General features: G+C 37.2%; 1 protein-coding gene across 2 annotated transcripts in view; it reads right to left on the bottom strand.

Annotated features, from left to right (window-relative positions):
• LOC134210861 (uncharacterized) overlaps nucleotides 1–13846 on the bottom strand; it is a 537480-nt gene that overhangs the window by 64538 nt on the left and 459096 nt on the right. The window contains exons 6-9 of one of the 2 annotated variants that reach the window (XM_062687236.1): nucleotides 2719–2914; nucleotides 2447–2659; nucleotides 2144–2374; nucleotides 350–1966 (exon numbers count right to left, since the gene is read on the bottom strand). The exons of the other annotated variant lie outside the window; for it this stretch is intronic. Coding sequence (XP_062543220.1) covers nucleotides 1824–1966; nucleotides 2144–2374; nucleotides 2447–2659; nucleotides 2719–2914 — 783 coding nt within the window. The 3' untranslated portion in view covers nucleotides 350–1823. Of the gene's footprint in view, nucleotides 1–349; nucleotides 1967–2143; nucleotides 2375–2446; nucleotides 2660–2718; nucleotides 2915–13846 lie in introns of those variants that run through there. 2 annotated transcript variants of the gene reach the window in all.

Here is a 13846-nt window from a genome sequence, read left to right as displayed (position 1 = left end):
GATGTTGGTATGTACAAGTGCTTTTAAAAGGGTGTCCCGAAAAGTCGCGGCTGGGAAAATGTTTATTTATTTGATATTTTTGTGGGACAACCAGGTTGACTAATAAAATAGCTAAAAGACTTTAAATGCTCTACGACTTTCCCAATTGTGACCTTTCGGGATACCCTTGAAAAATACGGCTGAACGGGAAAACAGGGACGAAATATATTTACAGAGTGGGAAATTTCGGTGGTTGATTTTTTTTTGTCTCAAAACTGCTCAGTATAAACGTGCAATTATTGAAACTCGTGGGGTGGGTAATTTAGGTGATTGGGATAATGGGTGCAGATAAGAAAGTAAAAAGCAATAATTATTTTTATATACACAATTTTTATACACACTTTAATCGTTTTCTAAAGATTATTCTTGGCAGAGGAATACGCAGTACGGAGAAAATGGCAGCTCGATTTACAGTTCATAAATTGGATGACTTTCTCGCATACACGTAGTCTAACACCGCTGATAACCTTAGACGTTGGATTCACTTAGCGCATTTAGGGCAGTGTCGTAATTATTCTAAACAAACAACTGTGGATTGATGGTCTTGTTTGGTAATAAAAAACTTGAACAAAAATTCGATGGAAATAGAACAAGAAACGATAAAAAATCTGCTACATGATTAATGGTTGAGACTTGCAAACGAGAAACTAAGCTGCAACGGAAAGCTCGCACCATTTTTTGTTTGATTGATTTGGTGGAGAAAGACTGCCATAAAGAAGCTCAGCAGGCACGTGCTACATTTCAAAGTCAAATTTTGATATTGCCTTGGTTTCCGCTGAAGTGATGGCAGTGCTGACTTAGATGGGTGCTGCAAAAAATTAATTATTTACAACTCAAAAGTTAATGCGTTTTTGTGGAATTTTAAATGAGGAATGGAATAATTTACAGCGTCTGGGGGGTGGTTCGCTCCAATGGAATGCTTATGAAGTATGATTTACATTAAATGGTGCTAGCTTCCGGATCATTTCTCGATTGCAAGACGTATGAGTTGGGTTGAGTATTATAAATATTTACACACAAGTTCACCATAAATCTCATCTTAAAAGTAACGCGAAAGTTTCGTTTCGTTTTTATCTGGAAAGTAAAGCAAATGCAAGAACAGTTTGATTACAAGTAAATAAATATGGCGTCACACGGGTATCTGTACACGAAATAAAATAGATTAGATAAAATTTGGAAAATAGAGGAAAACGTCAGAGAAATACAAAACTCAAAAGAAGCGTCTTCAACCGAGTTTAGCTGTGCGTGTGTATGTGTGTAATGGTACCTATGGTATAGCATCCTGCGCGCTCTTCTTCCGGAGCATCGATTTTCTAGCTAAGAATTAATTTACTTACAAAATAAACACTATAAATTAAAACAAAAAATCTCTGTCTATAAAGTCCAAACAAAACACTGTCAGTATGTTTGTATGGTAATTATGGTTGTGGAGTATTCTCGGTATTTCTCTCTCGTTCGACTAACCCTAATAAGAATCTTATTTTCGACAATATATAAAATAAAATAGTTTCTGCATCTATCTTTCTGCCTCTCGACTAACGAAGTTGCGTTTGAGTTCTGAATTCGGAGTTTCGTCGCATTTTTCATCTGTCTTTCGCTATCGAGAGTTCATATACTTAACATTTTTCCTAGATATGACTTTTCCGACTAGTGTACTTTTGTGGTTTTCTTCTTCTGGGCAGTAAGTAGCTGTAGTCGAAAAGGTTCTCTGTGTGTGTTTGCTGTTGCCCTTTTTGGAGGGGCGGCGTAAATTTATGCTAGATTCGGATAAGTCGTTCGACGTTTTACTGAATGGGAGGTAAGTGGTCGCCACAGGTCGGGAAGTTCGGCGGCACTGGTGGCAGATCCTGGAGCGTACCGACCTGGAGGATCAGGTTCATGCCTATCACGATGTGGAACAGGAAGTGACAATGGAACAGCCAGAAGCCTAGAATGGAACAAAGAATTAGTCAGTTTTGTGTGATTTGTATACTTTATAATGCCAATAACTCCACAATTCCCTATCGACGATGATTTCAAAGTTCAAACCGATTAAGAGTAAACAATCATTTAATTCTTTCTGCCCATCCGACGAAATAATTCCTTCCCTCGCGTAGGCACTTACCAGGATTGTCGGCGCGGAAACGAAGCACCACGTAGCCATTGTTGGGCACAGCGATGGTATCCTTCAGCGGGGGCAGGTTGTACTGTCGGTGCAACAGACCACGGCGATCGAGGTCGAGCGCGTGCTTCAGATTGATCTTCTTCACGTTGGAGTCCGGCGAGCGTCCAATACCGATCACGTTGTATGCGTAGCCATGCAAATGGAACGGATGGCTCAGATTCGGTTGTTGAACTGAAACATTAATTGATTGTTGGTCAGACACTGTTAGTTCCTGTTAAACTTCATTCGTTCGGTTGAACTCACCTTCGTCTACCAGCACGACTTCAACGATCGCATTCAGTGGTATGTCGACCTTGTGGGTGCACATGCAGTTGGCGCCGCAATCCGCTGGCCGGTTGTCACCATTGCAGAACTGTTCCGGGTTGATATCGTCGTACTGCGACAGCAGTGGGGCCGGAGCGGACAAATACGAAATTTCGTCAATCAGCGAGATTACGTGGTCTCCGGTAGGGGCAACTGAAAGTGCGAGAATCATTGTAAAACAGAATTCTTATTTCGAGACATTGGAAGCATACCTAAGAACCGATTGTATGTGTTGGGCTGGAAGAGTTCCTCCGGTCGGTAAAGATAGAAACGGAAAGGCAGGAAGATTTTGACGTCGGGTTTCTCCTGCAGCAGAGCACGGTCGATTTCCTTGGCGTTCTTGAGCTGGCTAACGCAGACGGCGTCATCGCGCTGGACGTTACATTGGGCGTCCAGGGGGTTGAGAACCTAGATTTTCGAGTTGGCGAGTGTTTTGTTTTACGCGAGCAAGGGGGATTTAGGGGTTATAGGGGAGGATAGTGCGTATTTTTTCGCGAGGGTCAAAAAGAAAATTTGATTTAGCTACATTCAATGTTTTCTTAAATAGATAAAAAAGCCAGATGCGATGTTCATTGATTTAGTCATTGTCTGATGATAAGTCTAATGTTGAGCAAACCGAAAGAGCTCAGTGTCGAGAATTATGTTGTTTAGTTCCTTTAACAGACATAATGGATATTTAAACAACAAAAATATTCCGAATGCGTTCCTAGAAACAACAGGATGTTTTAATAATTTTTATGAAAATCCATCTTTCCTGAATGCGTTATTTACCAGAAATGACGTCTCTATAACTTAATAACCAGGGAAAGCACAAAGCTACACAAGTTTAAGAAATTTGAAAGAAAAACGCAACTTAAAAATCCATTATGTTTGCATTTCGGAAAATAATTCATTAACATCCATAGTTATGATCTTGAGTTTATAAATACGTTGAAATCTACGGAAGACATTACCAACCATTGCTATCTCAAAAAATGTCTTGAGTTTTTTTTTTCGTGACACAAATCGCTCTCATAATTCTTTTCTGTTATCGATGAAAGTGCCAACCAAATTGTCTCTAATTGGCCCATTTCCTGGCTCTCTCTAGCCACCTTTGCGCCTATCTTATCCGCATTTCAGAGCCTCATTCGGTCCCATCCAGGAGCAAACAACCCATCTTCAAAGTCCTAATTGCATTTGGCAGTCATTTGTTTCTTTCTCTTCACTCCAATCGTCCCTACTTAGAATGAACGAACACCCTTCTAGTTGATAATCCGATTGAGTAAAAAAAACAACCATTCTGTCTTCCTGTTTCGAATGATTCTACCATTAGGTGATAAGGGGGCGCAATTAATTTACTGAATACGCTGGCCTGCGTTCTGCCAATAAAGTCAATTTTCAGCAAAAGTGAAGAAAATCGCTTTCCCCACAAATCGCGTTTCCTGTTCGGGTTTCGTTTCTCAACTTGCTACAATTTAATGTTTTTGCCCTACAGAACCCAGCCATCGTTCGTCGTTGTATGTATGTCTGCCATGTTTGCTCTTCAATCGTGTAGGAGACCAGCCGAGTTGGGATAGGGAACTGATTTGCATTCCTATTCTGTACAGAGATTCCTGTTGTCCTCCTATTGGGTTTCGTGAGTTGTGGTGGCATGATCGGAAACACAAATTTATTGGACCGAATATTTTCAGTTTCTTTGCTTTTGTGGCTTAATGCTGGAGAGTGTGCTTCCTACGCGGCAGTGGTTGTCAATCTGAATATGGTAATACATACGACACTGGAATCTAAATTCGAAATTGGACATTCTTGGTTTGCGTGTGGGCAATACTAATATGTTGGTCTGCCAACGTTCAAAGAAATATGTAGTTTAAAATCATTTTGACCGGTGAAACTTAGAAATAGAACTTTATCTTTGGTTTTTAAAAAAAGTTGTATTCTGTTCACTGAAATGCAAAAAAAAATCTCTCATCAACATCCAAAGAATGGATGAACAATTCTTGGGAAAAGGCATTATTTATTGAAATTATTTCCATATAATCTAACGGGAGCAGCAACTTTATCTTAGAAAAAAAATCTGCTCGTTTATTTATCGAGTAATTTTGACATTTTGCTCTATACAATTCTATTGACAGAAATCCGTTTGCTAATATCGTACACTCTACTTTTTAAGACGGTAATGAATTCAGCAAAATGAACGGTATTCAAGAAGACAACAGAAAATTTACGAATACCAAAATATGTTGAAATAAATATCACGATGAAATTGCAAAACCCTCAAAGCGTAACTTTTTCTTCGTAGCTTTGAATATTTGAAATTGTTTACCTACACTTTATTTTTATTTTAATTCCCCTGTGTTTTATTATTTGAAAAAACTTCATCACTTGGTATACGAAGCTATTCTCGGCTAAGGGTACATTGCATTGTTGGCATCATGTAACTTTAATAAAATATGGAATATTTTAAATGGGATTGGAAACATTGAAATTTTATTTTTTCGAATATTTTACAAATGATGCAAATTTTTGTAAAAATTACAAATGGATTAGAATGATGCAGTTCGCGAAAAAAAATGTACACGGAGTAATTTGAAGTTATACCGAATGAAAGTTTTTTTTTGTATCCCCAGTGACGGATTTCGTAGACCGTTCGAAGATTATGGATTATAAACGTTATAGGACAATCTGCTGATTTGGTCTTGGAATGGTCATTCCGGAGATAGGTTCGCTTGGAGTCGAAAATGAACATAAACTTGTCCAGAAAACCATATTGGCAATATGGCTAGAGTTCCAGACTAGGGTTGAGAAGGGTGGGTTGTGCATAACCTTAGCGAGTAAGAGAAGATATACTAATTATAATTACGTACGGGAAAAATTGGCTTATTTCAACCCTTTTCTCGTGTGACAAACTTTTTGCATATAAAGCATATAAAAATTTTGTATGAGTCTCTATTGTTCCCTAATGTATATTTTTCATGGTCGTCACTTGCGCTCATTTTTACCAGTTTTCATTAGTTTTCGTAATAATATAATAATGGTTCCAAGAGCGTCCTAAGAAAGGAAAAAGTTTTGAGATGCTCGACAACCGAAAAAAAAAAATGGAAATAGTAAAGCGTTTCTTATGAGTTATCAGAAGGAAAATGATGGAATTCCAGGTCATCACAAGTCTTGGTGGCTTACGATAGGATTTTAAGCAAAGTGTCATGCAATAAGATTAGGAGGCCTATCTAGATTTTAAAAAGTATGGTATTCAGAAGAGATCAGAGATTTCTCTACAAAAATTGAAGAGATTTGTGAATGTTCGATTCGATGTAATCTTAAAATCTTTGATAATTATCATTTAATTTAAATTCTGTTGTGTAAAGAAGTGGAATATTATTCTGAATGTACAATGAATGTACATATTAGAGGAGTTTTCGATAACCTTGGAGGATCCTTAAGAACTCGTTTGTTTATCTGTGTGTATTTAGTAAAAATGTCAAAAATAAAGTTTTAAATTGAATATCATTATTTTTTTTTTCTTTATTAAAGAGGTTTTCAGCTCTTGGCTGGTTCACCTCTGAATTGAATATCATTAGTTTACATTGCACAATAGGAGTGGTCAAAACTACCAATATGTCAATTTCGCGTGTAAAATATGATGAATACACATATTATAACCCGAATTTTTATAATCGGGGTGGTTTCGGACGAGGCGTTCAAACGGGCCACTCCTAGAAACGATAATTTTGCGTTTTTTTTGGCAAAATGGGCGGCTCGGCCATATTTTCGTCTCAAAAGTATCATATTCATACATCGTTACAAAGTTATTGAACAGATCTACGCAATAGGCTTGATAACGTAATAATAGCTTCGTCCAGATTTTAGTTTTTATTACATAGTTTTGTAAAAGCATATTTAACGCAACATTTTACGAACAAATCAGTTTAGTACCCCGATGTAAAACATCAAAAAATCTACATATCAATCGACGCAGTTCGACGAATTGATATGATGTCTGTATGTGCGTATGTGTGTGTGTATGTTCGTATGTGTGTGAGCAAAAAAAAATCTAACTCTTTTTCCAGGCACTTACAATACAAATACATTTTTGTACGCAGAACATGTTCAAAAAACTCACTAAGGGGTCACCCACAAAGTACGTCACGCCTCGAAGGGGAGGGGGGTTTTGAGAAGTGTGACGATCACAGCAAAAACTTTAGGGGCTTGTTACAAAAAGCATGACGAAAGGGTAGGGGGATTTAAAAATCGCCAATTTTTGCGTGACGTACTTTATGGATTTTCACTAATTTTTAATGCACTTATCCTTATCTGATTTACTCGCAAAAAGCATGCATCGCTAAATTTTTCCAATCGTTTTCTATTAACTACGGGATGAATCGGACTGTGGGCTCAGAGTTTAGGCCAAAATACTATTTTTATACAATGCGCGAGGAAGGTAAAATTACCACTAGCCGGATTAATCAGGTTTTTGGTAAAATAAGTTTTGTTCTGATCCATCTGAATTAAGTAATAATGGGTAGTACAGTACCGCATCACACTTCAATAATGTCACTTTAATTTAATTTGGCGTCAAATACAATTTACGTAACATTTGCGCCTAATATTTTTTATTGTTATAGAAGAAATCTTGATGAAATACCCAATTAATAAAACTCGTTTTCGTTGAGGTCACAATATGCTGCATTTTGAATTTGAATTAACTCCAGATGCTACTAGATGAGCTAACCAAGGGCCGAAAATTTCGTTAATAAAGTCTATGATAATAATAATAACTCCAGAAGCTAATAGACCAACGCAAAAAGAATGCCCCGAAAAAGTTATGACGTATGAGCGGGTCGTATAATGGACGCAAAATAAACTTTTGTTCGAGTGAATATCCCACTCAAATGTCAAAATCCATTAGGTGAGTGCATTTGATTAACTCCTGCACAGGTCTGTGGTGCTTTTTTATCGTTTTGGAAAATCTGTGATTCGTCCATTTGTCTGTGACTTGAATATATTGTTGAAACCTTCATATGAATATTAGGATTTTATCCACCACAAACAGGCTTGTTGCAAGCTAAAAAGTGACCAAATTCTAGAATATGACAAAAAAAGACGAGCTCAGTGGTCTAGTGGCTACCGCTTCTGCCTTATAAGCAGGAGGTCGTGGGTTCAATTCCAGGCTCGTCCCTTTCCTACTTTAAATTTCTGTTCTTTCTGTGTTTCACGTTCTACCAAAACGATTCCTACTGTCATAACCTTCCTTACAATCTCAAAACCTCCCGTGGCATCTATGAGAGGTCGTAGAGTTCTCTGCATCTTTCTTAAGTAGATGTCCAACTAACCATCCTTCCCCTTCCTCAGCATTCGCAAGGACGTGGCCAGGACAGATCTCGACTATTGGAGGGTACATTACTTCCATCTAAGAGATAGTGATTAATCCCAAATCAATATCTGTGGTAACGGATGAATGTGATGCTACTCTCATACAATAGTCTTGGCTTGTACCACCTACGAATTTGTGCGAATTGCTCAATGCTAATGCTAATGCTAATGCTAAATTGTAGAATATGACAAAAAATTGATACTGTGCCGAAAATTGACGCCATGCCTCATTAACGTCACTGAAAAATATGTTTGATATCTATCTATGATTGTATTACAAATACCACCATTTATAGTAGGATTCTTAGTTTTGGCCAAAAATACATCCTTTTTTCATATTGTGCTTCTTCTTCTTCTTCCTCTTCTTGGCATTACATCCCCACACTGGGACAGAGCCGCCTCGCAATTTAGTGTTCATTAAGCACTTCCACAGTTATTAACTGCGAGGTTTCTAAGCCATGTTACCATTTTTGCATTCGTTTATCATGAGGCTACCACGATCATACTTTTATGCCCAGGGAAGTCGAGATAATTTCCAATCCGGAAATTGCCTAGACCGGCACCGGGAATCGAACCCAGCCACCCTCAGCATGGTCTTGCTTTGTAGCCGCGCATCTTACCGCACGGCTAAGGAGAGTCCCTAATATTTCATATTGTGCATTGTGAGGATTATTAAAATAATTCTTTATTGCAATCTCCGTGTTTGTTTGAGTTTTCTAGGTTTTGCCTTTCGCGTATACTAAGTATACGTAAAGGCTATTGGATCACTCCAAAATCAAATTGTTGTGTTATATACCAATCGACTCAGCTCTACGAATTGAGGTGATGTCTGTATGTGTGTATGTATGTATGTGTGTGTTTTTTGCACTTAGCCTTATCCGATTTGCTTGCAACAGGTTGCATTCGATGCGGAATCCTTCCTAATTCGGCCATTGCGTTCCGGAGTTATTAAAAACATTGTTTTTCCCTCATTTTTTCTGAGAAGTTTGAGGAGTCAGTAGCCTAATTTGTTTTGTAGTTTTATGTTGACTTTTTTTTTTACTGGGAATTCCGGGTTTCCAGAATCTGTTCCATGACCATAAAATGGCCAGTTTTACCCTAGCAAGAAACTATGGCGATTTCTAAGATACTTATGAGATTCTGAGAAGTTTGAGTTGCGGAAAACCGATATATTCCGTGATTCTATGTTGACCTTTTATACCGGATATTCCGGGTTTCCGGAACCGGGCCGGAGGCCAATTTATGTCTATATGGCTATTGTTGTCAATTATTTACATTAACCATTAATTACTTATACTAAAACACCTGTTATAACGTTGAGAAATTCAAAATACTGAAAATTTGCTAAAAAAAATGACTTATGGTACACTTCAAAAATCCCCCTCTAAAAGAGGGAGGGTCATCCTGAGCATTTTACCCATCTACTTTCTGGAACTACTATTCCTCTTGATCACAGTTGAAACCGCTTGCATTTTAGTTGAAAATTAACCGAGAACGAGCTGTTTTAAGTTGTCATGATTCGTCCCAGCAGTTTGAGGAAAACGACAGTGCATTAATTTTTAAATAACCCTTCTCACTGAGCAAGATTACTTTGGACAGATATCGAATGATTTTTGAAGTATTTTTTGTTGGTTTTGCTTGCTTTGCTTTGCTTTGTTGGTTTTGTCTTTGGCTTATTTAATGTCAACTTTCACAAATAACCCATATTGTTCAAAGCCTCTAACTATTTTTAAATCAAAAACAAGAACCGAAAAAGTGCTGCACGGCCTGAAAATTTCACACGATGTTCGTTCAAAATCGGGCCAATCTTAAAAAAACAGCACAAAAATCGAATGTTTTTCGATTTTAAAAGAGTTAAGAAGAGATTTTAAAAGAGATAATAAAACGAGATACAATTTTTGACGGGAAAGGTCAATTGAAATCGAATTAAACTTAGGCTCTGTCTCATTTGGAGAATTAAACTCAAATTAAACTTAAAAGTGACAGTTCAATAATTATCGAATAACCCTGCTCGCAGAGCAAGATTACTTTTGACAGATAGCGAATCATTCTTGATCGATGTCTTTTTGGAAATGCTGGGTAGCACGCAGCCATTCTTATGGCTGGGTGATTTTTCAATTTTCGAACTGTCACTTGTAAGTAAAATTAAAGTTAATTCAGGAAATGAGACAGAGTTTTAAGCCCCAAACGCAATACCGTGCGGCATCGAAATCCGTACACGTAAGCACCTTAGTATATGAAAAAGTCATTAGAAAATAGGAATCTAATGTAAATAAAACGTTTGTCATTGACACAGGAGCATAAAAGCTTCTACTTTTGAAGTGTTTCACATTTACTCATTAAAAACTACGAAAAACATTATAAAATAATGAATTAAATCAACTACTCCTGACTCGAAATCCGTCCACCGTGGACGGATTTCGAATCAAAGGATCAAAATCCGTACAGCTATTTTTTAACTAAATATTTAAATTGGAACAGTCTGATTGACTAAACTACGACTGTAAATAGTTCGATGCGCACCTTGTATTCCGCTTATCTTATGTAATGATTCACAATTAGCAATTAAAACACAGTCACTTTTGGTGCAATTATGCTCTACCCGAAAACAAAATGGCGGCACAAACTGCGCATTTGGTGGGTGGAGATTAGTTTTTGATTTTTGTTGTTTTAATTTCAAAGCCTTTTTTCCATTTCTATGCCCTAAAAGCTTACTGCCAAGTATCTGAACAGGATAAGATTAATTATTTCTATATTAATTACCTTTAACCCCCTTTAATTTATTGATATCTCATGAGGTGGACGGATTTCGGTGCTGTACGGATTTCGGTCCCGCACGGTACAACGGAACGGCGACGGAAACGGCAGATTTGACAGAAAATATATGGGCTAACTGTCAAATTTTCCGTTTCCGTCGCCGTTCCGTTGTAGTTCCGTTGAATGGCTGGTGCTACCCAGCAAGACCAACAAAACATCTATCAAAAATAATTCAATATCTGTCAAAAGTGATCTTGCTCTGCGAGCAGGGTTATTTGGAAATTTTTGAACTGTTATTTTTAAGTTTGGTTCGATTTTAATTTACGAATGGGACCAAAGCCTTATAAACTAAATGATTTGTCCGTCAATAAGTGAAACGATGGGATTTTGCAAGACAAACTCAAGCGCGATATTTTTTTCTTGAAATCTAAAACGAGTTTGCTCGCTCGTGAGTACTCAATGATTGTAGTTTGAGGATCATGTATATTTTTTTGACTTATCTTTTTTATAAGGCTCAAACGCTAGCAGGTATTACGGAGCCGTGGATGATGTATATGTTAACATTAAGTTTACTATTTTGGTTTTCTTTTTTTTCAAATTTTAGGGAGATGGCTACAAAATGGATCTGAGGAGAGCCAGGCCACGCTTTACCTTCATTTACGCCCAGGCTTGTAATGTGGGTACCGAAACACTTGGAATGTTTTTCCAAGTAGTTGGACCGTAGGATGGTTTTCCACCAGGACCTGAAGTGGAAACCAATTAATTTATTGCAAACCTTGACAATATGGGTTAGGAATTCTTTAAATTACTTCGGAAACATGTTTTCCTAAGTCGTTGGTTGATAAGATGATTGGCCACAAGAACGATCATTCTGGAAGCATTCCTGTGAGGCTTGAGGATGAGCATGAGCATGATGACCGTGCATTTCATAGTTGCTACTCCGTGATCGACCAGAACAATCGCAATTGCACAGGGGGGAAGCATTCCTGTGGGGATTGAAGAGGCAAACTTAAACACGTAAACACGTTTTCTTAAGTAGATGGACCATAGGATGATTCAACCAGGAAACACGTTTCATAATCAATCTCATTCAGAAGAAATCCTTGCAATGTGGCAAATCCTTGTAAACTCTTTGCATTGTTTTTGAAGTTTTTTTTTACAGATATTCAGACTATATGATGGTTTGAAACAGTTATCATGCGACCAAATTAGCGTGGGGACAGGGGGTCCTCAAACTTTATCAGATCAGGACCCTGGCAACATGAGTACCACATTCCGATTTGATTACAGTGAACTCTCTCGCTTTCTCAATGTTCTGTAACTCGAAATGGTTGATGTAAATCATAACTACTCTTAGGTTAAAATCAGCAGTGATTCAAATCGTTCGGGGCTGTCAGTTTGAATATGAATCTGAAACATTCATTCTCCCAGCAGCTGTTCTAGATTCATTTTTTATACCAGTCAAATGTCAAAAAAAAATAAAACTTGGTATAACTCTCCGTTCTATTATCTGCAGATTTGAACCACGATTAAATCACGAGATTCAAATATTTTCCAATTGTTTTGGTGTATGAATGCGTCATTTTATCTACGGATCAATCCACTTTGCAATTACGGCGCCTTTCTTGGCGCCAACATGATGATTTCATTTAATTGAAAATTTGAAAAACTTGAATAGAACACTGCTGGGGAAACCAGCGAGTTTGTTCTATTTGGCTCCAGATTCAAACTAGAATAGTGGTCGAAAATTTGGAAGGAAACTGAATCACTCCTGATTTCACTCTTATCAGTTTTTTTTCATGCTATTCTCGAAAATTTACCCATTTTTACTCGATATTAATTCGTTGTACTTTTCAATATAGAGTACATTCAGTTTAGTACTATGTATAGTGGTCACAGTACATCGAGTCTCGGAATTTGTTTGAAAACCTATGTTGTCAGCGACCAATTATCTTTTTACAACTAACTACAGCAGACATTCTTGTCGTATCCCGCACAAATCGCATCAGCCGAATTCTAAAAATTTGAAGCAAACGACCGGTGTAGGAAGCTTCGTGTTGTCGTCACAAAAGTCGTTAGCAAACTGAATTCCGCACATCGAATTCCTTTCCATAGCAACGATTCACTCTTGCAACTCGTTGCTGTGTCAGACTATAAGGTGCCTACATTTTTAGGCAAAATATATCGTTCTCGTTTATATTTGTTCTCGTTCAAATAGAGTAGCATATTGAATAGTTTACTTTCAAAACTATATTAAAATTATACATATTCGTTTATTAAACAATTTATCAATATCTACCATAATTATTACATCCTTTCTCTTCTCTACTCTTTATTAGAATATCTGCTATCATGAAACGATGAATACCTTGTTCAATATTCATATAATATATAGATTAGCTTGCATCGCACAGAGTTTTTGAAAAATGCAACAAGAAAAATAATGTTGCAGGTAAATTTACCGACTGTTGCAAACTAATAACAACAACAGTATACAACTTGAATCATCGAAATTTGTTATTCGTTAACAACATTGACGAACTTCTAAATTTTATCACGCTAAATTCTCAATTTTAGTTTTTTTAATCTATCCTTCAAAACCACTTTCGTATCCATCTATCCAATCGGATTCCATCATCTTGTATCCAAATTTTAGAATCACATTGATTCACTTCAGATCCAACACCCATATACAATTTCCCAAAGGAATTACCAAATTCAATCCTAGAGGAACTGATATTCTATTTAATATTTCATCCAAGATTAATCTTCAAATCACAGCTCCGAATCAAATCTCCTAATAAGATCGCCAAATCCAAATCGTATAACTAAATCACCCCGAACCCGATTTCCGACTTGAAATCTGATCTGATCAAAACGGCCAAATAAATTCATTTTTTTTTCAAATCCAGTCTCTAAATAAAATATCATAAACGACATATATAATCTATATAAATATTTTTCTCAGTGTATTTTAATTTCATGTTGCTTTTCTATTTCCGCATTCGCAAAGTGTACTCCTGTAAAGAATACACAGACGGTATCCTACGTCAAAATGGAACGGAGTCCCACTCTCGCAGGGATAAACAACAAAATACATCGGAGTCCTGCTTACTCCGGAATAAACAAAAAATGCCTCGGAGACCTGCTCGCTCCGGAATAAACAAAAAAATATCACGGAGACCTGCTCGCTCCGGAAAACACAAACAAAAAATGCCTCGGAGACCTGCTCGCTCC

The sequence above is a fragment of the Armigeres subalbatus genome, chromosome 2 (genome assembly GCF_024139115.2).
Source record: "Armigeres subalbatus isolate Guangzhou_Male chromosome 2, GZ_Asu_2, whole genome shotgun sequence".
In the NCBI taxonomy this organism is placed as follows: Eukaryota; Metazoa; Arthropoda; class Insecta; order Diptera; family Culicidae; genus Armigeres; species Armigeres subalbatus.
Note: the sequence above shows the minus strand (reverse complement) of the source record. Positions and strands in the feature narration are given on the sequence as shown.